The sequence below is a fragment of the Lissotriton helveticus genome, chromosome 2_2, assembly GCF_964261635.1.
Source record: "Lissotriton helveticus chromosome 2_2, aLisHel1.1, whole genome shotgun sequence".
NCBI classification, from domain to species: domain Eukaryota; kingdom Metazoa; phylum Chordata; class Amphibia; order Caudata; family Salamandridae; genus Lissotriton; species Lissotriton helveticus.
Genome location: NC_136060.1, coordinates 349666078 through 349691777, shown reverse-complemented (window position 1 = coordinate 349691777; position 25700 = coordinate 349666078). Strand labels below are relative to the sequence as shown.

The window sequence follows — 25700 nt, the reverse complement described above, 5'->3', positions numbered from 1 at the left end:
TATACCCTTTGTACATTTGAATGTCTCTATAAAAATGTGTCTTAATTAAGATAATTTTAGAAACCCATTTGTTCCACAGTTAGCTGTGCTTCATCTGAAGATGTGCCAGAACTAGAAACCCAAAACGAGATGAAGTTTTATTAGTGTTGCCCACAGTGATGGACAATATGGTGCCCTTTGAACTACCAGCAAAAAGTTTACTTTGAGACCAGAAACCTTTCCCAATTTTAGGTTTTTCTTGCCTAGGCAGTGCAAGCGATGTCTCTTTGAGACATGCTGGATCTACTCTGTGGGCTTCCAGCACCTCCCATCGCTTTTTATTGGTTCCTTAGTGTGCCTTTCGAAAGTCCTTGCTTTTCAGTGGTGAATCGTTGCCATTTGTTCCTTCTTTTGGTGTGTTGTTCCCTCCCACAGAGACTTGCCCTGTTACATTTATCATTTCACTTGTCCCATTATAACAACTGCTAAAGGGACTTTTTTTCGCTGTCTAAGAGCAGTTCACATGAGTGAGCGGTCTGTCTTTTCACCGCACACAGCTGTAATTCTTCTCTCGTGGCATTTGCTGTTAATGCAAAAGCTGAGAGCAAATGTCAGATGCGTTTTCCCCAAGGGCGTGAGTTTACTTTTGCTTATCTGCATCCTCCCTGATGCGCTTCCTCCTGCCCACACCATGAAGATCTGCTGCCCGCTTGCGCTGACCTGTACTTCGCAGGCAGGGCGCTACTGGTGGTGTTTGTTTATGAAGCTAATCAGGCTGAGCTGTGCACTCCAGCATGTCGCTATCATTTAAAGATGACGCATGTTAATTTCTGCAAAGTGGCAAGGTATCTGTACATGTGAAAAGGCATCCAACTGCTTTCATGGCCGCCCAGGGCGAGCTTCTTATAATCACCTTCTCCTTAGCGAATTGACACTTGAGCATTAACACCTTGGCTGCTTGACTTTTTCCCCTGCTGTGCCTGACCATAATGGAAATGGGTGTGGTCATGACGAGCTCCGCTCGTCATGAGCACACGAGAGGTGTACCTCATGACGAGCTCAGCTCGTCATGAGCACCGAAGGGGTTAAATATGGCTCGTATTACACCAGGTACAAGTCTCTTAAAATGCATGCAGAACCGCGGACATTTAGGAAATGGGACATAGTGGAAAGATATTTATGCATTTACCTACAGATAATTCTACTGTTACCTCATTTATAACTCGCAGAAGTTGAAGGTAATGCGGTACTGCTCTGCTGCTGCCGAGCTCAACTAGCTGGGTTCCAGAGCGCAGTGAGCGGTCACATCTCTTCACAGACCCGTCTCAACCAAACAGTTGTCCCAACATGAACTGTGTACACTGCGCTTCACGTCCCCCCGCCCTCTATTCAACATCTGACCCAACTGCGCTTTCAAAAAACCTTATCAGCTCGGGTGGCCATTTTTAAAATAGTCTTTTAAATTGCCAGGTCCCAGATCCGGCAAGACGAGCCACATTTAAATCCTTTGTAAGTTGGTATGATTGTAATATGTTTTACAACTGCGCTTCTCCCTTTGCCTGGCCTCCCTGCTTTCTTTTACCCACGCCACACTCCTGATCTAGAAAGTTTGTGAACTGTGCATCTCATGTTGGGCGTTTAGTTTGTGAATTGCAGCAGTATTTAATTGTTGAGGTTCAGGTTTGTTAGTGCCCTAGGTTTCCCATGGGGAATATTTTTTTATAAGATATGGGAATCACTTTTATAGTTCTATCATTAAAAATATAAATGTGTTCTAGGTGGGCTTTCAGAATGACCGCTTATACCTTTTTACGAATTATCATGCATTATTTTTCTCGGGTAGCGGCGAGATAGGCTTCTATTTGTGTTTTTTTTTATATTCAAGGTTGCCAGATTTCCAGGGGTTACTGCACATTAATTTTTAAGGCGACAATCCTCTCCATTTAAGATGAGAATTGTAAACTCTTTTCACTGGTGTAATGCGGGTTACTAAATAACATAGTCCATTTATTTGTAAAACATGTGTTCACTTCCGGGGTCTCTTAAGACTGATTACGTGTTTGCTGTTGTTTAAGCCAATAGTACTGATATGTTAATCTTGCAAGGATGAAAGATAGTGTGATTCTGCTGGAAATTGAACCTATGGCAATCCCTGGTATGGAACTGGTGTTCATTTTGCGCTGGAAGGTCCTATATTCAGCCAGCTACCTTCATGTTGCTTCTGTCACTAAATCAATCAATCACTTTATTCGATCTAAATAAAACAGATCATAAAAGTACAGTGCAACATTAGTCATCTATTTCCAAAAAGTATCAGTGCATGATACAAAGTTAATAACATGGTTGCAAGGGTCACAGACATGGACATGGATCATAAACGTACAATACAATATTAGTCATCTGTTTAAAAAAGTGTCACTGCATAGTGCTAAATTAATAACAGGATTGCAACAACCTCACTCGTGAGTCCGCCAAGCGCTCTTATCACCCAAATGTACTTTTACATTAAAACAATCATTCTTTATTTAATTCTTCTGGTCAAGGAATTTCTTGAATAAAATACCTAAGCACCATTAATGAGACCTTAAGAAGAATGGTCCCTATGTAGTACATTCTAATATATGTGTGTGTGTGTATGTATGTATATATATATATATATATATATATATATATATATATATATATATATATATATATATATATATATATATATATATATTTTTTTTTTTTTTTTCACTGAAAAAACCATAGGTTATAGACCATATATAGTTAGGAATTAGCATTTACAAAACCTTGAAAATTCACTGAAAAAACTATAGGTTATAGACCATATATAGTTAGGAATTAGCATTTAGAAAACCTTATTTTACTCACACAAAACCATTGAAATTCCATATATAGTTAGTTGCACTAACTGTATATCGCGCACCCGCAATCCACTGCTGATGATGTCACATATTACATCATTCATGACATGGTCAGTGACATCACTGATGACATCACTGATGACATCATCTAGTGTCTGTGTGTTTTTGTAAAGTTTAAATACGTTTTACATATTGAAGAATGACTGGATGGATGGAAGACTGAGTGTGTGTGTGGCTGGCTGGGAGGTGTGTGACGCTGTGCATATCAATGTGTACTTGTATCAGTGATTGTATAAGAGAGTAAGTATGTGTTAGTATATGTGTGAAAAGTATGGTGTTCTGTGTTTAACTATAGATGAGGAAATCGAAGTGTGATTGATTCTTCACAGGACTGACTAGGTGTATGAGTGCATATGATAGTGTTCTAATAATAACTGAATGTATGTATGAGTAATTGTATGGGTGAATGAGTGAATGTGTGTGTAGACGTACGAATCAGTGAGTGCGTATGTAGTAACTGGTATTGGTGTGTCATGATGTCATCAGTGATGTCATTTGAGATGTCATCAGTGATGTCATTTCAGATGTCATTAGTGATGTCATCAGTGATGTCACTGAAGTATGGTGTTCTGTGTTTAACTGTATAGATGAAGAAATGGAAGTGTGATTGATTCTTTACAGGACTGACTTGGTGTGTGAGTAACTCCATGGATGAGTGGCAGTGTGTGACTGTCTGCATAGGTGTATGAGTGCATATGATAGTGTTGTAATAATGAGTGACTGTATGTATGAGTGATTGTATGGGTGAATGAGTGAATGTGTGTGTAGACGTAGGAATCAGTGAGTGCGTATGTAGTAACTGGTATTGGTGTGTCATGATGTCATCAGTGATGTCATTTGAGATGTCATCAGTGATGTCATCAGTGATGTCTCAGTGATGTCATTTGAGATGTCATCAGTGATGTCATCAGTGATGTCACTGACCATGTCATGAATGATGTAATATGTGACATCATCAGCAGTGGATTGCGGGTGCGCGATATATAGTTAGTGCAACTAACTATATATGGAATTTCAATGGTTTTGTGTGAGTAAAATAAGGTTTTCTAAATGCTAATTCCTAACTATATATGGTCTATAACCTATGGGTTTTTTCAGTGAATTTTCAAGGTTTTGTAAATGCTAATTCCTAACTATATATGGTCTATAACCTATGGTTTTTTCAGTGAATTTCATTGGTTTTTTAACAGCTAATATCTGTAGCTGTAAAATGTATTCTTCTTTAAATCCAAAAATATATTTTATATGTTTATTAATAATTTTTTTTTTAAATATTTTTTTTTCTTCGTTCCCGCTTCGCGAATCGGGAAGCTTCCCGTTAGCTGACCTTGATGCCGCGAAATAGACCGCGAGCCGGTAAACGTTTCTTTACCGCAACTGCCACGTTAGAAAACAACATCGTGACGCCTCCCGTCCGCATGACGTTTCGCGTTGTCGCGTGATACGTCATATGACGTGCTACGTTAGCGAACTGGTACGCTTACCGAGTCGCAAAGCACAGGTTTCTGGAAGCAAACCGGGAGGCCCTGCAAAGCGCTTAACGTAAACACAGCAGGTCATGTGACTTGGTAATAACACTTTTCATTGGTTCATTTCACTTTTGGTTTCCTAATGATGTAAGACTAGGTCATATAATCTAAAATGAACACTTTTCATTGGTTGAGAACTATTGTTTTTCCCAAATGATGAAAATCCCTCCTTCTTTCCTCACTCTGACTTTCATCATTGTGAGAGAAAGACCCTTTGTTACCAGTGAGCAATGGCTTCTTTAGTAGCTTCAGCTGGTGCTTCCCCACCACCTCCACCACATCCAAGGAAGAGTGGACCACCTGCTCAAGTTATAATTCAGCAAGAAGAGGAAGAAGAGGAACAGGACGACGAGCACGAAGAGAGGCACTTTTTGCCTGAGGAGCCCAGGACGTCTCACCGGAAAGAAAACTTCATTTGGCAATTTTTTAAAATTCCCAAAGGTCAGAAAAAAGTAAATGCAAGATACGTAACTTGCCTTATATGTCAAGATAGACTGTCCAGAGGGACCGACAAAAAATACAGTTTCGGAAACTACACAATGCATCGCCATATGACTAGGTGGCATCCTAACAACTACAGTGCTGCACAGTTTCGGAACGACCTAGATAATCTCCCTATTATGGCCAGAAGATCTGTTGTACCGGAAGTAACGGGACCAGAGGGCAGGGAGATGGTGCCAAATATATAAACGAGATTTCATGAAGTAAAACAAGTCTGCGTATATTGCAGTGGATTCATTTGCTACGGAGAAAGAAGCATCACTCTGATCAACAGAGATATTGACTATCATATGCAAGTTTGTACGAAACGCCCCAAATAATAAATACTTTTTTTTGTTTTGTTGCTCCTGTTGAGCCCTTTACAATGAATCGTTTTCATTGCCCCCTCCAAGAAAAACCCCAAAAAATATAAAACTGTTCAGAAAAATTCAAAAAAAGTAAAAAAATGTTCAGAAAAATAATAAAAAAAATTTAAAACAACAAAAACAATAAAAAAAAAAGTTCTTTTCAGAACTACCTCCCCGTTATTAAAAAATTGGTACAATATTTGGAACTGTGCCAACCTCTATTTCTCGTAGTTCGCTTCCCAGTTCGCTCGCCGGTACGCGAACCGGAAGTGAACCAAACATTTTTTTTTAAAAAAAGAACAGTAAGTATAAGGGAAGGAAACAGACATTTATGTTAAAAGAAAGACAGCTATAGGGGAGTAAACTAGAGATACTATTACCCGTAATCCACTGCTGATGATGTCACATATTACATCATTCATGACATGCTCAGTGACATCATCAGCAGAGGATTGCGGGTTTTTTGGCAACGTGCCTTATCCACGGTTTAATAACGCTGCCTTTTGCTTTATATAAGTTTTCAAATTGTATGAAATATATACCAATAGGTCGTTATGAACCTTTAGGTAGTGCTTTTCTTCATGAGGTCTGGTCGCTTCCATACACATACAGATGTTTCAAAGATGATCAAGAAGTTTATCTGAATGGAGAGGAATGCACTGAGACGCCAGATCATTCACTAATGTGTAGGCACATACAGTTACACGGTTCATGCAACAAACACCGACCAAATATGGCTTGCGTGTTGCAAGGCACGCCAGTTCCTGCTATCATCCCCACGTTCAAGTTGTTGGAAAATGGTAGTTATTTGATGCTCAATAATGAAGATTGTTCTGGGTTAATTAAAAGTATTCCTTTTATCGTAACAGTAAGTGAACGGGTTATTTGCTGCAGAAATGTTCTATTTCCTCCCACACATGAACATAGGGAGTTTTCAATCTGGCCACAAATACCAACCTTGGGAGCAGATTTCAACGGCATGGCAAGAATAAGAGCTCTTTTGTCTCAGAGAGAGGTGGCCTTGAGTTCGGCCCGTGAAACTTTCGTGCTTCACATAGCGAACACCCGTACAGAGGTGCAGACCCTTTTCAATACTGATTCGCCTTTCCATTTCAGCAAGATGGTTCGGACTATCTTTAACGCGTCCTCCACAAAGGCCCTGGCGCACTTTTTTAAAGTTGTTACCAGTGGTCTCGTGACTTCATTTGAGAAAATCTTTGGAGTCATCCCTGCTTTCTTTCATTCTATTTTTTCCACTGTGCTTCGTGGATTCCCATTTTTACTTGCATTACCAGCGGACGCTCTTGTGCTTTTTTACATTTTTAAATATGGATGTCCCTCCTGTGCAAGCTCCCGCCCTGCAGCTGCTGACACTGTTCCGCAATCGCATGCTAGAATATTATGGCACAATGCCGTTGGCGATATTAAGCACGGCATATGGATTATTTTTTCGATTCTCCTACTTCACCTGTGTCCAGCCTGTATTTCACTGCCTGACCTGTGATTTCGATTGGGCCATTGATTTGTGTCTCTGCGGACCGGTTTCTCCTGACGTCGACTTTAATCAGCTGATGACTCCTATCATTACTCACGAGTTGGTTTGTCCTGGCGAAAGGATTATGGCTGTGGCATTGATGCATGGACTAATTGGTCCCTGGAATTTACTGGCGGCAACACAGTCTTTCTTGGAACAGAGCTTTCTTGAAAACCCACCGAGCTGTCCTCTGATGGTGATAGAGGATCCGGTGCTGGGAGAGCACGTATGTTCTTTTCCGCTTTTAAATTGGATGGCTGAACTCTTTTCGGATGAAGACGGTGACTTCCTATTGGAGGCTGTTGCAGCTTATTTTGCATACACAGTTATGTCATAGACCTTTTTCATGTTTGATATGCTGAGTACTAGCATTTCATTGACAATTCATTGACTTATTTGTCAAGTTTTTATTATTTAGCTTGCCTATTGGCTTAAGACTCGATAAAGTACTTGGCTGTTTTATTTTTCTTTAGCATTACATTTTCCTAGTTTTTAATGTTTTACCTTGCGGACCGTCCACATATAAAGTTGCAATCTGCTCTCATGAGATGGCACTTCTATTATCTTATTCAGTTCGTTTCCGGATCATGGGGAGGTGTCATCTAGGTCCTGGATATCTTTACACCGTGTTAAGTTAGCATGGGCTCATTACCGGTTTAAACGCCATTTTTCCTTTTTTGCAACTTCTGCACACGACACTTAGTTGTTGCTTTAGCTTTCAACCTAGTAGTTCATCGTGGTTTACATGAGAATAATATGTTATTGCTCTACTATCTGCTTTGCTTGTTAAACTATATCTGTACAGCGAGTGCTGAAGTTTCAAGAACAACACGATACAGAATTGTTATGAGGTCTGATCTCCACGACTTCATACTCATAACATAAGTGCAGCTTCTGCCAATTCTGGGCATGAGGCGGGTTTTATATTGCTTTGCCGAACACACATACACAACAGTTGATGCGGTTCACATGAAGAGAGAGCTGGTGTATGCTGATGTGATTCCTTCAAATCTAAGACACTAAAGTATGGGCACGCCCTAAACCAACACACCCACCCTGCCCCTCCCCCTCCCCGCCTCCCTGCCCCACCGTAACTCCCTCCACGGCCCGTGGCTGCTTATAAGTGTTGCTAACTCTTATTCATTTACAGCATGTTAACATACTGTCACCATTCGCTTTTTATGTACTAGTAACTATGCTGGTAATTTTGCTACTGATAATATGTGTACTTGTATTATCTAAGATACTACGCCTGAGAAGACGGCATTAGTAAATAAACATTTCAAATACACATGTGTTCTTCTTAACTCCATGTTCTGGTTTCTAAGAAATATATAACGACCGACTGTTCATGAGTTCCACGTATCCTGAGGTACTATAAGTTCATATTCTGGATTGTCTAAACATTGAGAGTTTGTTATATCCAATGTGACACTGTACCTAGCTTGCTAAGGGGTTTTTGATTACTAAGGTGAGTTTTGGGGCACCCTAATTCGCCGAGGTTCCAATCCTCTGTCCACAGTTCTGTGTGAGAACAGAAACCCTGCGACAGGGGCACCCCCGACCCTTGCTGGAGCTTCATCACACTTGCGATACAACTCCAGCAATGCGCCACCTTTACGGCACAGATACATCACGCATCTGTGCTGTTTTTGCCCCATGATGCGCCGCATTGTAAATGCAGCACACCATAGGTGACGGAACAGCGGCACAGAATGACTAACACATCCCTGGTGATGCGCCAGTCATCATAAATCTATCCCTATGCTTCTTATCTTGTTAGAGATGAACCGCCATATGTATCATCAAAGTTTTTTGCATTTCCTAAATAGCAAACTTTAAGGAATAAATAGCGATTCTTTACCATTCCTAGTTTGCGATAAGCTATTTGCTAATTACAAATTACCCATTCATTTCCTTCATTTCCATAGGGCGGTTGGACTCACTTTTAGCTCGAACGGCTGAATGGATTTCCACGAAACTTGGCAAAATTGTAGGGACTGGTAGCCCGATGTGCCTTTGCTATGTCTCAAGATATATGCTCCAGTGGTTTTTACTAAAATTAACTTTGAAAAATATATATTGGGCTACATTGGCCTATATATATGTTGGAGCCCAAATGTAGCCCAATGTAGCCCAATGAAGCCCAATGAAGCCCAATGTAGCCCAATGTAGCCCAAAGATGGCCGCCAGAGACAAAAAAAACAAATGTAGCCCAAATATCAGCCAGATGTAGCCCAACTATAGCCCAGTGACAGAATGACCAATCAGCTTCGCAAACCTCCGTTACGCGAAGCGGAGCGCTGTTACAGATATATATCTTTTTTTTAACGTTAATTTCTCAAAATCCACTGGAGCACATATATTGAGACCTAGCAAAGGCACATCGGGCTACCAGTCCCTAATATTTTACCAAGTTTCGTGCAAATCCATTCAGCCGTTCGATTATTATTATTATTTTTTTTTTTTGCCCCGCGGGGCCCTTTTAAAACCTCCACATCAAACCTAGGGGGTCAGCGAGGATCTACTATGCCCCCTTATGGTCATTTGCCCCTTCGCTTTGGCCTCCTCTTGTCTCTCGATCCTACCGAGAGACAAGATGGCGGCCGCTACGGACTGTTTGGAATGTTTACAGACGCCGGAGAACCAATCAGCTTCGCTTCACAAAGCTCCGTTGCGCGAAAAGTACGCGTACTGGAGCGCTGCCCGGTCCGCTGTTACAGATATATATCTTTTTTTAAACGTTAATTTCTCAAAATCCACTGTAGCACATATATTGAGACCTACAAAAGGCACATCGGGCTACCAGTCCCTACAATTTTGCCAAGTTTCGTGCAAATCCATTCAGCCGTTCGGGCTAAAAGTGAGGCCAACCGCCCTATGGAAAACTCAATGTTAAAAACACGTTTTGGGACCCCCCTTTTTTCTCGACCCCCCCTGGACGAACCCCCCCCCCAATTTTCAGGGGCTGCTCAGAAACGAAATGTGCCATTTTCCTGAAAATTTCAGCCAATTCCGTCCACAAACGCCAAAGTTATTTGACATAGAATTTTCAAAAATCCCATAGGAAAAAAATCCTAACTATATATACCTACTGGCGACCGCCAGTAGGTAATATATATATATATATATATATATATATATTTATTAATTAAGATATTAAAAACATACAGACACATTAAATTGACAAAAAAAGAGAGTTGGTGCAAATGTCAAATTGCCATTGTCATAGCAAACATGGACTCCATTAGTCCTTTCTACGGTTGAAATAACCTATTCAGTCAGTCAATAAAATCTTTGTTCGGCTTATAAAATCACTGTAAAAGTGCACAAAACAAGAACTTCACTTGACAAATTGTAGTACTAACTCAAAACCTGCAAGTCAGACACGAGTATTGTAAAAAGAAAAAAGCAAATTAACAATCAAAAATCCTTCAAGTCATCCTGCTTCAATGCTGTCATTGTTCAGAGTTCTGTCACGTTCTACAAATACATAGTCATGCATACATACATACATAACTCGTACAGCCAGATCCCACATTAGTAAATGCAACACAGAAGGTTGTGTTGTGGTTACATTGGCTTTGAGCCCCTATTGCTGACCTTGAATTATAATTAAGGCTCCCTGTTTTCCATTTTTATGGATTTTTACAGATAAATATAGAAAGAAAACAATGTGTTTTCTGTCTGCATTTATTTTTAAAAGTGGATAAATACTGAAAAATTATGCTTCTTTTAACTGACTCTCCTAGCTGTCTTTCATGATTTTTAGCCTAACAGCTGAGAAGATGGACAGAATGGGAAATTTAAAAAAACAGGATAAAATTTCTTTAAATAATGGCATATGTCCACATACATTCGTGGTAAAATGCTGATATTTAGTGGATATATTGTTACATAGTATTTCTCAGTTTAAATACCTAATCACGACAGACCTCAAAGTATGAGTGCGTGTCCTATCATTTAAATATGGAAATTTACAGTTTTAAAACTTCATTTATACACAAAACCCAAAATAAAATATGGATAATTACAGATATAATGACCCAAAAATAAATATGGATAAATACAGATGGAAATGTTAAAAATTAAAATCAGATAAATCCGAGAGCCCTAATTATCATTTCATCATTTTGAACTTTCAAAATAAGAGCAATGATATGCTAGCATAATCTGGTGCCAGTTTATTCTCTGCTTGAGCTGAGCACAGTAAAGCAAGCGTTCATTATTGACATCTCATTCTAATTATAATGTACTTTCAATGCCATGGTGTCCATACCATGGCATACTCAACACTCTTGTCTTTTTTTTACTTACCCTTGACATACAGTTTTGGTGCTAAGTTTTTTAAATGTTTTAACAATCTCATTTTACTGCCCTTCCTCTCTTGCATTAGGGCAACATTTCATACTTTTAAGTGCAATCAGGAAAATTGATGGTGTGTGTCCTACATGGCTGACTAGTACCGAATTTCCATAGAAACAGCGCTGACGCACATAGGATAAAGTGTTCTTTGCACATTTTGACAACTTGCACAAATGGCAGTTTGATGAGTACACATTTAATTTGCTCTGTTACATAAGTGAATGCTCAAACTTTAGAAAACTCTTCTGTCTGCTACACTTTATCCACAAAATCTATTTATGTTGGGTGCATTGGTAAATCACAATTAAAAGCGCCATAGAAATGTAAAACAAAACCTCAGCTGTCTACAGTAAATGAACAACGCACGCACTTCAGGAGTCATGATTTTAAAGGGAAAGAGAAGTTGGGTATCATCCGCGTATGATACAGGAATGAACCCATGGGATCTCATGATGTTGGCACCCCTAGCCAACATCATGAGATCCCATGGGTTCATTCCTGTATCATACGCGGATGATACCCAACTCCTCTTTCCCTTTAAAATCATGACTCCTGAAGTGCGTGACTCCTTTGCCCGGGGGATGAAAGAAGTGGCACATTGGATGGCAGCAAACTTCCTACAGTGTAACGTCTCCAAGACTGAGGTCATGCTCTTTGGTGAAGCCAAACGCCTGTGGACTCCGGACTGGTGGCCTCAAGATCTTGGCCCCGTCCCTGAGCCCAAAGTGGTGGTAAAAGACCTGGGAGTAAAGCTGGATCAGGAGCTTGCCCTAAAACAACAAGCCAATCAAGTGGTCAGCTCCTGTTTCCATGCTATTGGGCTTCTCCGGAGAGTATTTCCCCTGTTACCTGATACCACCAGGAAAACATTGGTCCAGTCGCTAGTGTTGAGCAGGCTGGACTATTGTAATGGTTTGATGCTAGCTGCCAACGAGGGGATCTTTGCCAGACTGCAGGTTGTGCAAAATACTGCTGCACGATTAGTTCTTAATGTCCCAGCTCGCACTCCCTCAAAACCGTTACTGGCTAAACTCCATTGGCTTCCAGTGAAACAGAGGGTGATGTTTAAGACTTGCTGCGTCATCCATAAGTGTCTCATTGGAAAAGGTCCGGGCTACCTAACCGAGAAATTCATTCCATACGTTCCCTCTAGATCCCTGAGATCGGGAGATCAAGAATTGTTATGTGTCCCTAGGGCCATGAAGACAAGAAAAGGGGGAAGGGCCTTATCAGTAGCTGGCCCAAAGTTATGGAATGAACTTCCGAAGGAAATTAGAGTATGTAGGGAACACCTTCCCTTTAGGAAAAAGCTAAAAACTTTCCTCTTCAACTATTAGATGTTCCGGTTTGTAATCAAGTAACATGACTGAGCCATTTCTGTTTCTCAGATGCTGCCAAAGGCGCGGAGATACTCCTTCGGGAGTCGATTCCCAGCGCGATACAAGTATGCAAATAAATAAATAAATAAATAAAATAAACAAGGTGCCCATCTAACAAGCAGTGCCTAACTTGAGCCAGTGTGTGTTTTTTAGTCAGTCTTCAGACAGGGCATTTCCAATGTGTCACCTGTGCCTCTCTTGTGGCTGGAAGGATGAGGGTGGACATGGAAAGCCCATGTGGACAGTGGGAGCTGAACACTGTCGACTGCCTCTTGTTTCTGGTGCTAAGTTGAGTAAATATCACGCTCTTATGCACAAGCGAGTTTTTACTTGCTTTAAATAAGCCAATAACATGTGAATCGCAGAGAGAGAGAGAGAACTAACCTCTTAGATCCTTGGTTATTTGATTTACAAATCCATGCTTTCAGAAGTCTTTGTTCAATTGGATCAACTGAAATAAATCTGAACTAGAACTCCTGTAGTGCACTAGTTTTTTAAATAAAGCAAGGGGCTGGATCACTGCATCCTTGGAGACATGGAATTATCGGGTAACTTTAGGCGCGGGTTCTCTGCAGAGCCAAATCCAGTTTTTTTTATTTTTTTATTTTCTCTTCTCGTCTGTCAGTTCCCTAGTACGTTGATTACTTTTCATTCTGATATTTGTAGCTGTGTTTCTTTTCATTGTAAGCCTAGTGTTTCAATTTCCAAATTGTGAACATAATAAAGGATTTTTAAATAATTAACAACTGACATGGGATATGGCGAGATCTCCGTTTTATCCAGACATACTTCTTTCTATTTCAATTCACAAGTAGCTTTTCTAAGCCAAGTTATCAGGTATCACCAATGAGACCGGGCACAAACTGTCTGTTACAAAGGCTAATGTTAGCTTAGAGTAGTCTTAGGGCCCATCCATTGCGTACCATTGATTGCCTCCATACTCACACTCATTTACTTGCTTCCTCTTAGTTACTTGAGCGAGCTTTCCTTTCTCTTCTTGTGTTTGTCCTTCCCCTGGAACATGGATGCATACATGTGTCCTTAGACTGCCACTAACAGGAAATGCTATTTGTGAAGGGACAACATTAATGCTGTATTGTCAGCTGTTTTAGAGTTATTTGACTCGTTTTACTCGTGATTTTAAAAACTGTGTTTTCTCACTCTGTATTGCAGACAGCATACCCCTAGGCCACCTGCACACATTTTCGCCAACATTTGACGCCTTTAGCTGCCGTTTTTGAGTTAAATTGGGGTTAGGGAAATCTTCCCACGGCGGCCATCTTTAGTGTGCCCAGAGCGGTGGGAGCGCTCTAGTGGTACATATAAAAGGAGCCCTGTGACAGTGCTCGCGAGATTCTCTGCCTGCCACTAACAGGAAATGCTATTTGTGAAGGGACAACTTTAATGCTGTATTGTCAGCTGTTTTAGAGTTATTTGACTCGTTTTACTCGTGATTTTAAAAACCGTATTTTCTCACTCTGTATTGCAGACAGCATACCCCTAGGCCACCTGCACACATTTTTGCCAACATTTGACGCCTTTAGCTGCCGTTTTTGAGCTAAATTGGGGTTAGGGAAATCTTCCCACGGCGGCCATCTTTAGTGTGCCCAGAGCGGTGGGAGCTCTCTAGTGGTACATATAAAAGGATACGGTCACCCTATCGCGCCAGCGGTCGCGTTAGCGGAAGCGCCATCCCTAGCGCCGGAGTCTCGCCTGAGTGAGCCCGTCTGCGCTCGTCCGCGCTCTGACGGGCTATGGGCTCTGGCAAGTACTCTATACTTCATCTGTGAGTACCTTGTTTTTGATCTACTATATTGCATTATGGTTCTTTCCTATTCTGCTGTGGAATTACATTCATGGCGCCGCTTTGCTTGCAAATCCTGCTCTGTATGTACATTGCCCTTTCCCAAATACAAATGTCACCAATGCGGTTTTGCTCTCGGAAAGCCAGCGAGCTGCAGATCGCTTAAGCGCTATGTCAGACGCAGCAGGCCTGTCAAGTCCAATACTGTCTCTTCACATTCCTCTTTACATTTTTGGAGTATTAATTGTAGATCTCTCCCACAACACAAATATAACATCTGCGACCTCATCACTGAGGAACAACCGGATGCTGTGTTTCTTACAGAAACCTGGTTGCATGACAGTTCTGGCCCCGATATTGCCGCTGCAATTCCCCCTAATTACGTCATCGTAAGAAAGGACAGAGTTCTAGGCAAAGGGGGGGGGATAGCCATGATCTTCAAATCTAAGTACACCTGTAAATTTGAAGACATTCCTTTCAGGGGTTGCGAGGCAGCCCTTTTTAGGCTAACTATTAACCCTCAGTTCACAATGACAGGTTTACTAATCTATCGCCCTCCTGGGAATGCTACTCCCTGGGTCTCTTCTCTGCCAGATTTCCTGGCCCCCTTGCTGCTTAGAGCAGCCAACTTTTCGATTCTTGGAGACCTAAATATCCATCTCGAAGATCCCGACTGTACGTCCACTAAACAGCTTATTTCTACTCTCGAACTCTTCAACATTCAATTACTGAACTCTGCCCCTACACATCGTGCTGGTCACTTATTAGATCCTATCCTGTCAAACCTCCAGTTGGACTGCTCCCAGAAAGCACGCCCAATAGAATGGTCCGACCACTTTGCTGTTCCTTTCTCATTGGATATCACCAGGACAGCATCACTGATCGGAAAGGAAATAGATAAACGGATAAGCAGTTGGGGGAAAATTAACATGCCAGAACTTAATAAACAATTATTGAGGACACTTCCTAACACCGACCTATCTATCTCCGCACTAAATTGTGCAGTTGGTCAGTGGTTAAATAATGCTGTCGACTCCACGCTTCCCTTGACATATAAGAAAACTATGCCTCATCATCCACCTGCACCATGGTTTTCCGACAAGCTTAAGTGCCTCCGCACTCAATGTAAGATTTTAGAAAGGAAATGGAGGCGCAATTATTCTCCTATCCGCAAAGTAGCTTACAGAGAAGCTCTGAAGGGCTATCATAACAGCTGCAAAACAGCCAGAGCAGACTACACTAAAAAAATAGTTTCAGATGCACAAAACTGCCCTAAGGTGCTCTTTTCAGTTGTAAAAAAACTGACAGGAGCGGACTCTATTCCTACGCCTCCCGCGCTTGATAAGGTTCAATGCCAATCCTTAGCTGACTTTTTTGTTAAAAAGGTCGACTTGATCTATGATCTTTTTACCCCGGCATCGATGGTAATACCTTTTGCATCTGGCGCTGTGCAGTCATCTGCTAATGCTGACGATACTGCCAAACTCTCTGTATGGCAGCCATTAGACAATATTTTCTTCTTTTCTTGTCTAAATAGTGTGCGCTCTGGCTCTCCGTGCGATGCACTTCCGGCCAAAATACTCAAACAATTAGATTCTTCCACCCATCAGATTTTTGTTAAATTGTTAAACGCCTTACATACTGAGGCATATGTACCCCAGCCTTGGAAACACGCTATGGTAGTGCTCTTGTTAAAAAAGTCTGGTGCGGATATCTCGAATCTTGCTAATTTTCGTCCAATATCCCTGCTACCCATCTTCTCTAAAGTGCTAGAGAGACACATTAATAACCAGCTCACTGAACTGGTGGAAAGTTCTGGTTTCTTACATTCCTCCCAGTCGGGTTTTCGGTCCTGCCACTCGACCGAGACAGCCCTTCTTGGGGTGACAGAGAGTCTCCGACACGGTGTCGACCAGGGTGAAACCATGGCGCTCATCCTGCTGGATTTGAGCGCAGCTTTCGACACTGTGTCACATTCCATCCTTCTTGACTCTCTGCGGTCACTCGGCGTGACTGGTAGGGCCTTAGCCTGGGTGGCCTCTTTTCTTGGCGAGCGAACCTTTCAAGTTTTCTCCCCTAAGGCGGCATCAGCGGTCTGTCCCTCAGCGCGGGGTGTCCCCCAAGGGTCCATACTCAGCCCCCTATTATTCAATCTTTATGCAAAACCCTTGGCTAACATCGTAGAGCAGGCGGGCTGACCCTGTTCTCTTACGCTGATGATACCCAGATTGTCTTCTCCCTATCAGGGCGAGACGAGAATAACCCCTCTGCACTAAAGTCGGGCCTCACTCTTGTGGCGGACTGGATGCAGAGGAACTGTCTCAAACTGAATGGGGAGAAGACAGAGGTGGTCATTCTGGGGAAAAATAAGAACCTCTGGGGCCCTCAGCACTGGCCAAATGAGATGGGTGCACTTCCTGTACCCACACATGCTGTACGCAACTTGGGCGTCCAAATTGACGACAAGTTAACAATGAAGCAGCAGGCCACTAAGGTCGCAGCAACCTGTTTTTCTACTCTTAGGTGGCTACAAAAGATCTTATGGATGCTTCCCATTCCTTCCCGTAGAACGGTTGTCCAGGCATTAATAACATCTCGCCTGGACTATGGCAACATACTATATTTGCGTGCTGATGTAGCCACTGTCAAAGTACTGCAGGTTGTACAAAATGCAGCCGCGCGACTCTTGAAGAACGTCCCTAGAAGAACTTCTGCATTATCTGCCTTGCATGATCTTCATTGGTTGAAATCTCCAGCCACATAAAGTTTAAGGCATTATGCTACATGTTTAGGATCAAGCAAGGCATTGCACCTACTTACTTACAAAAGCTGGTGCAACTTTACAGGCCTAAACGTACCTTACGGTCCTCGGAAATTGGCAATTTCTCTATACCAAGATTTAAGCTGGCAAGGATGGGGGGACGTTCCTTTTCCTATCTCGGTCCTAAATATTGGAATGCCCTGCCCACTGCCCTTAAATTAGAGACCAGCCTTCTTTGTTTTCGCAGAGCACTGAAAACGCTGTTGTTCACATAAGTAGTTAGTACCTGCATGCTGGCTATCTGATATCTTCTTCTCCAGTCTGTCCCTAGCGCCGGGAAACCCACTGTGGGTAGCTGTGCGCGGTAAAAGTTTAAATAAATAAATAGACTGCTTGCTCATTCAGACTCTACATTTTTCTTTTTGATTCAGCAATCAGGAGCACAACTGTTTTCCAGCTGTATCTCACAAAAATCCATAAAAGGCCTGCACTGGCGCTTCTCACTGGTTCTAGTGTCGTTTCCTAGACTGTGTTATGTCTTCTTTGGTGCCTGTATCACCCAAGGCAGCTAGAGAAACTTTGGAGCCCGTGAGAAGCCTAAAACAATAAATATGGCAGCACATGATCAAATGAAAATTATGCACGTTCACTAACTAGAGATCTAAAATTATTAGTCAAAACCTCTAAACAGTTAATCTATCTTTAGTAAAAGTCCAACACTTCTTCAGTGCTTCTGTAAAGAGAACACCCTGCATTGTCAAGAGTGTTTTACAGGAGTATTCCGCATCTTCAATTATATTCTAATTCCCTTTGCTGAGATCTACAGACCATGCAGACCCCGAAGAGGAGGCTCAGGGCAAAATTTTACAAGAGCCACCTAATGCATATTACTAGTCCCCCTCGTGGACTGGACATGGTGAGGTCTTACAGGAATCACCTACTGCATGTTGCTGTACCCAGTCGCCTTACTGGATTGGGCACAGCTAGGTCTACTGCATGTTACTGTGCCCAGTCGCCTTACTGGATTGGGCACAGCTAGGTCTTACAAGAGCCACCTAGTGTGTGGTACTAGTCTCCTTACCGGACTAATAACGTTAGAGTAAAGCCTGTATTATGCTTCATATTTTTGTTGCACACATTTGCGATGACCCAGAGAAAAGGTAAAAGATGGCTGAAGTGTTAATTAATGCTGACTCCAGGCTACTCAACATTTTTGTACAATTGTTTTCACATCCTAACTGCAAAATCCTTTGTTACTAATACTAATTTGCATTCCTCTTGCTGAGACCATGATATTCATCCGTGACGGTGTATTCAAGGTGAATATAAGCTTTTGGTCTGGGTTTTCACTGCTGGTCTCTTGCATTTCAGGAAGGAAGACTCAAAGTATTCTTGAAGACAAGCTGAAAAAGCTGGAAGAAGAATGCAAGCATAAGGAGAGTGAGCGTGTGAGCCTGGAGTTAGAAATAACGGAAGTCAAAGAGAACTTAAAGAAGGCTCTAGCGGGGGGAATCACTCTGGGGCTCGCCATAGAGCCGAAGTCTGAGACCTCCAACCCACAGGTAGAGTGACTGAAGGTTGAAATAGAAAAACAATTTCATTTCTTAAGTGCTGTGGATCTCGTTCATAATTCGGATTTATTTTTATAGATTAAAGTTGGGCAATTTGCGTAAAGCTTTCTCTTTTTTAAAGTTTTGCTTATTGATTCATATCTATAATGCTGTATGCAGTGCTTAATTTGTAAAAGAATAAGTGCTGGGGCCCAAAGTTAGCTTGGAAGTCTGTGGCAATCGCTGTTTATGGTTGGGTTGCCTAATACCAAGACAGCATAGTCCTGATGCCTCTTTAATCCACCACCAGACCCTCCCTGCCCCTTTATCTCACTCTTGCAGGTTCCTTCTTTCTGCCTTTGTCACAGCAGAATAAGTGCTAATCCCCAAAAATGAGTGCAGATCAGCTCTGCCTGAAACCACCAGCTCAAAGGAAGCACTGGCTCTGCGTTCTGAAAAACATGTTTAAAGTACCTCAAAAATAGCAAAATCTGGGACAAAAAACTATTCGCGCGTGTGTGCTGAGTCGTTTGTGCATCTAGTCCTACTTCCATTACTGTGAAATGTACTATTAACAGAACTAGAGCATAATGCATGGAGTGCAGGCAGGTCAAAGTCCCCCCCCCCTTCTGCCTACTCTAGGGCAACAATTGTCCACATAGTAATACCTCTTTTATGTATCTTGTTGCAGCACACTTAATCATTTATGTAAGTGAATGCATTGGCATGCTACCACTTTAGACATTTCCCTCCCTCAGGGCTTCTCTAACCTATAACCTTGCATCTGAGCGCTTTCTGACTGCCTTTCAAGACTAAGGACTGATATTGAGTAATTAAAGCAGGCGCTGTGGAAACACTCCTTCTAAGAAGTCAGTAACTCCAAAAGGAGGAGTATTTCCCAGACAAGGTCCTCAGGGGAGTACAGGACTGCTTTCTTCTTTACAGAGGAGATTCCTCCGGTTAGCTTCCCTCTCTCCACCTGACAATTGGGTGCCATTCTTCGCCTTCTGAACATATCTGTAGCACTACACAATAATTCAGTCAAAAGGGTAAACCTTCCCCGTCACTGTCTATCAAAAGGAACCGAGTAGGAAGGTAAAGTAACCGCCTTTGCCATGTTGTTTTGTGGTGTTTTGAAAGGTGTTTCACTCTTTGATGTGAGCTTTATCTAATCCAGGTAGTTCAAGTCTGATATGAATAATATTCTGGTGAGCCATTGAACTTCATTTGCCTTGATTGATTACTTTTGCAGTGTTGTGGCCACTGCCGAAATTACCAAGATGACCTTCTCAGCAGAGCTTAGATACTAAAAGCTTACTGAGGTTTGACCGACTGCTTAATAAAAAGGATGCTTCATGGTGTATATTAATGCTGGTCACCTCTACGCAATGCCCGTGGTCCTGCTGAATCCTGAAGAACTTCAACAAAAGAGGAACTCTAGGAAATGGCTTCCTCCATAAAAGCAGTTACTTCCATGACTATATTTCAATATTTATGTAGTTGCTTTCTAAAGTTCTGCTTCTTCCCGTTTATGTGGATGTGTGGTAAAGCATCTCTTCCAGTTTTGACCCATGGCACAGGTTACTATTGGATGCAAGCACTTGCTTGCTAAAGTAACATCAGATCTGCAGCAAGATGGGACACGGCTCAGTTGGGTGGACTTCATTCCACTAAGGGTTTCGACAAATGGGACCTCATTGGTATCTCCAGGGTGGGCGATATGTGGGTGAAGGGGCAGATGCTCAGTTTTTCCAACTACAACAGCAATACGAACTCGCAGACACAGAGTTCTTCCGCTATCTCCAGATCCGTTATGCCTTGACAACCGCCATTAAAGCAGGGTTCCCTCTCCCTGACTCTTCCCCACTGGCAGATAAATTACTGGATGGGCTCCTCCCTCAGAAAGCCATCTCCTTGACCTACAAGAAACTTGTAAATAACGCACCAGACACCCTAACCAAATTACCTGAGGCGTGGGATGCTGACTGCCTCCTTGTGGATGACGAGGAATGGAGTGAAGCGGTGGCTTCTCCCAGAGAGGTGGCAATCTCGGCGTGCCTCCGCCTGGTGCAACTGAAAATACTCCACAGAGTCGTACATTACGGGCCGCAGTTGGCCCACATGGGGCGAGAGACAATATTAACTGTAGGCGTCACTGTGGACAGGTAGCCACGTTTATGCATATTCTATGAGAGCGTGGGCAAATGCAGAGATTCTGGAGAGCAATTCACAGGGTTATGAGTGAAGTCCTGCACAAAACTATCAACCCTAAGGTCAAGAGGTGCTTGCTTAATCTGTGGGAACCAACAGACCTGGTAGGGGCAGAGAAACTATGGGTCACACTTGGTGCCACAGTTGCCAAGAGGGACATAGCCCAGATGTGGGGAGGGACGGTAGCCCCCACTATCACAAGCTGGAAGTGTTACATGGACTGGTGCATGTTCCGGTAGAAGACTGTGTATGTGGCATGGGGGTGCCCTCGGAAATGGTCACGAGTGTGGGCGAGTTGGAATTCATATAGGGGAGATATCTGTGTTGCATCGATCGTCCCTACAGATGAGGACCCAGTATCACCAATGAGCATATGACATGTACTAATACTGACTCACATGCCTGTTACACAAATTCAATGTATCTGCCATATTCAATCATGCCTGCAAAGAAAATGCTGATGCCGATTTTTTTGTATGTGTTTATCTTAAAAATCAATAAAAAGATTTAAAACAAAAACCAAAAAAAACCAAAAAAAACTGCAGCAAGGACGTCTTTCGTAGATTCAAAAGGTAGATAGAGCAAAAGGAAATAAGATGCACGCAGCAAGCATCAGCTCTTTTATTTCTGTTGATGGTCCAGATGGGACTGGTTTGCATTGGAACAGGCGGAGAAGTCTGTCGGTACTTTGTAGTACGGTTAACGTAGCATGCATTTGTTTAGAGCAGGTCCCCCCCTTGGGGTTTCTTAGCGCTGAATATTTGAGATCAGTGGTTCTCATTTTAGCAACATCTGTGGGCTAAGGGGTGGAGTGCACTCGTCGGAATTCGAACAGGTCATCATGATGTCAGTTTGGATCCTGAAATGGATGCACCAGGGCTTTGAGACATCTGAACTGGCTGTAGAGGCCATTCTTGTGAGGAGGGAACTGTGTAATGCCACATTTGAGTCTTATACTTTGAAGACAGAATAGTAATCTTTGAGAAATGCAGAGATCTGTTATTAGTTATTTTTCAGCGAAGGCAACATGAAATACTAAAGCCATTCGGCTACATAGGAGACAATTCAAATGCTCCAAATGTTACCCAGAAAGGCATAAACATGGCATTGTGGAAGGGCAAAGTTACCCGATGAATAAGATATTTCATGAAACCGTGAGGCGTTCTCCAGTGATGGACGGATGTAACTAATCAGTTTTCCCCAATGTGGTTTTAATAAAAGTGAAATTGGTACCCCTCGTTCTGACAAGATTACTGTCCACTAAAAGCCTCAATGCTGCCTACACTAGTAAAAGATGGTATACATTTCGACTATCTGTAGAAATATAAGATCCTTCCAAGGGGAAAATTGCCCTTGATATTGCACTAGGTTAGTTTTAGCAGCGGTGTTTAAACAAGCATTGACAATGCTAGTAGGTATGGCTTTAATGTGCTGCACCCGTCACAAGGAACACCATTTATTCACACTCAACTTCTCTTACCCTGCACGCACAAGGGCATCCTTCTGACACCCTGCCCTCACACAGACACATCGTACACTTATATAGACATACTGCTCTGCCTGCCCTCACACAAGCTTACCCCCCCACACACACACACACAAGCACACCGCTCTCCCTCAACTTACAGGTACATCTTTCACCTGTACTCACATGGTCTTATCAATCACCGCCCCTCACTTGGACACACCTCTCCTCAAGTACTCACAGGTACACCCTGTACCCATTGGCACAAGGCTCAGGCACACCTCTTATCCTGTACCCCCTGGCACAAGGCTCGGGCACGCCTCCCATACTAAAATCACATGGCCACACTCAGCACTCCTACAAACACACCCCTGCAGTCACAAGGCCACACCTCTTACTTTGCATTTACACTGGTTCATCGCTCACCCTTCTCTCATACACTTATCTCGGCACGCACTTTTTATCCTGCATTTACACACCACTCATTCTGCACTCACACACCTCTCATTCTGCACTCAAGTACAAACTGCTCACCTTTCAATCAGAGGCACTCAGCACTCCACGCCCCCCCCTTGCTCTGACAGTCCCATCTCTCCCAACCCCAGCACTCACCTTGCATTCATACACTGCTTACAGTATATTCACACAGACGCAGCTTAACCTTAACAAATACAAGGGCTTGTTTTTTTTAGTTGGGTAAATGTATTCACTGTTTCCAGAATGTTTTAATGTCATTATGTGGATTTTAGCCTTCTTAAATACACACTGTCATATGTTAAGACATCACCCCTTAATGAAAACCTTTTTTAACATCTCATAATTTCTTTAAAATGAGAAGCAACTCTTCGACAGCAGCCTATTGAGGAATGATACATTTGTGTCAGTCATAACGTTTAGAGTTAGTCAAGCAAAGGGTGGATATTGCCTTATACAATTCCCTCGTGTTGCACAGTGCAGAGATCACGAGTGTCGACAAATCCAAGGACGTTGGTGTGCCTGGACTTGAATAATAATTCCAAACCAACTTGTGTAATTATGCCTATGTCTAACGGGGAATGTCGGCACGGACCCATCTCCAACTGGCAAAGTGCCAAGGTTGGAATTTCGGTCTGGTCTTAATCTCATTTCACAACACACTCGTGGTGTTTTGCAATTTCATAAGCTTTTTCATTTTTTTTCTTCTGAATTCTTAGATATTTTCGTAACTCTGACTGATAGAAGTTGTGACACTGCCATGTCAATATAACCATTTTGCTAAATTACATTTTCGAAATATTACTTGTAATTTGAGTTGGAGACGGTATTTGGCTGCGCATTTCACAACATTGAGTTGCAAAAGCAGTCTATTACCTATTATTATTTTGCTTCATAATGCGATGTGGGATTCTTTTATCAATTTGAAGTTCGTAATAAAAAAACAAATTAGTTACATATATTGCATAACATAGTGACATGTTGGCCACAGTGCTTTTTTTGAAAAAAAATTTATTAACAGAATAATGTCAGTTTTCAAGTAACAGCGCAGTATATTCTCATTTTACATATATAGTACGTATGTGATATCATTGTGATAGTAGTAGACAATCATTTTCAGTTTGTTATTTAGGAACGTTCCGAACATAACTCCCCCTACCCTCCCCTCCCATGGCACTATTCCACTATTGTGGTCGCTCGTGGTTCCAAGCTCTACAATTATGTACACTGCATATTATGGTCCTACTGTATCCGTAGTGGGGGTATATAGTGCTCATCAGACATATTTAGACACTACCCGTGCACCCATAAGGACGTGTACTGGATTCTTCCCAAACATGTCAAGTCCAAGGAGGAGCATCGTGGTCTCAGTGCATGTATCCCACCTGTCTCATTACAACTATTGTGTGTGGTCTGACTCTGAGTCGTTACCTGTCTCAAATGACCCCAGTAACGCGTTCCAATCCAGGGAAATGGGGTTCTTCCTAAGTCCCTTACGCTCTTCGCGGTGCAACACTACGCTCTCGGCCTTCCCCCATCTCACCACCTCCGCCCTCCACACCTCAGGGTCCGGCGGCCTAGGCGACTTCCACTTCATGGTTATGGTACGTTTCGCTAGGAGCAGGGCTAAGTCAGTGAATCGTGTGCCTGCACTCTTTTTCCGTTCCGTAGGGCCCAGAACCAGTATGGTGTATTCCAATGTGTTGTATGGTTTGGCGGGGACCAGCCTAGCCAGGTCATCTTGTATCGTAGTCCAGTAATACCCCAGCTTGGGGCAGGTCCATACCATGTGTACTATACGTGCATCCTCCACCCCACATCTTGGACATGTGTCAGGTGTGTCGGGGAACATTGTGTGTAGGCGGTGAGGTGTCAGATATGCCCTGTGCAGGAGCATGAGCTGTATAAACTTGAATTTCTGGTTTCTTGACACTCTCTTAGGGTATTTCAGAATCCGGTCCCATTCTTGTCCCTGAGTGGCCTCCCAATATCTTGTTCCCACCTATCTCGTAAGGGTCATAACGAGATTGCCCTGCCCTCCCTTATGCCGTGTGTTAACCATCTGGTCAAATGGCTTCCCGACCCCATCAGGTATTGCATTGTGAGTAGCGGGTTCGTTGGCGTTTCCAGCCTGTCTGGAGCCCACACCTGTGTGATGTAGCGTTTCACCCCTGCGTGTAGCAGAAACGATCCACCGGGTGTGTGGTGTGTGGTACGGAAGTCTTCGAACGTCATGATCCGGCCGTCACCAAACAGGTCCCCTACTTGTGACACGCCCGAGTCATGCCATTCCGTGAGCATGAGGGACGAGATTGCCCTCAGTCCAACCGGAAGTCCTAGCAGTGGTATCGTGGGGGCGTAAGTTGACGTGGTAGACGTATATTTCACCGCTTGTTTCCAATATTCTATCGCTATTCGAAGCAGGGGGGTGTTGATCTCGGGACTTCCGCCCTCGGGAGCAGCAGGGTGTGGACACCTCCCCTACTCCAGTCCGTGTTTGACTTGCCGATTTCGTGTAGGTTGCGTGCTGCTAGCCAGTAAGCCAGCCATTGCAATTGGCAGGCAAAGTTATATGCCCGGAGGTCAGGAACCCCCATACCACCCGAGTCCGTGGGGAGTTGCAGTTTATTCTTTTTTTTTTTTTTGCAGAGTTTTATATAGCGCGAACTAGAACCGAATCAGTTATCAGAGCGCTTTACATAGCACCAGTTAAGTTACATGAGGACACACTTTCATTTTAGGCACGGGGAGATTAAGTGATTTGCCCAGAATCACAGGGGGTTTTTGGCGTCGTTACCGAGACTCGAACCCAGATCCCCAAGTCCGAGGTCGAGCGCCTTAGCCGTTAGGCCAACCCCTCTCCCCCTTATTCAG

General features: G+C 42.8%; 1 protein-coding gene across 3 annotated transcripts in view; it reads left to right on the top strand.

Moving 5' to 3' along the window:
* AFAP1 (actin filament associated protein 1) overlaps positions 1–25700 on the top strand; it is a 407485-nt gene that overhangs the window by 356787 nt on the left and 24998 nt on the right. For all 3 annotated transcript variants that reach the window (XM_078678522.1, XM_078678521.1, XM_078678520.1), the window contains one exon: positions 18498–18688. In XM_078678522.1, the coding sequence (XP_078534648.1) occupies positions 18498–18688 (191 nt within the window). The remainder of the gene's footprint in view (positions 1–18497; positions 18689–25700) is intronic.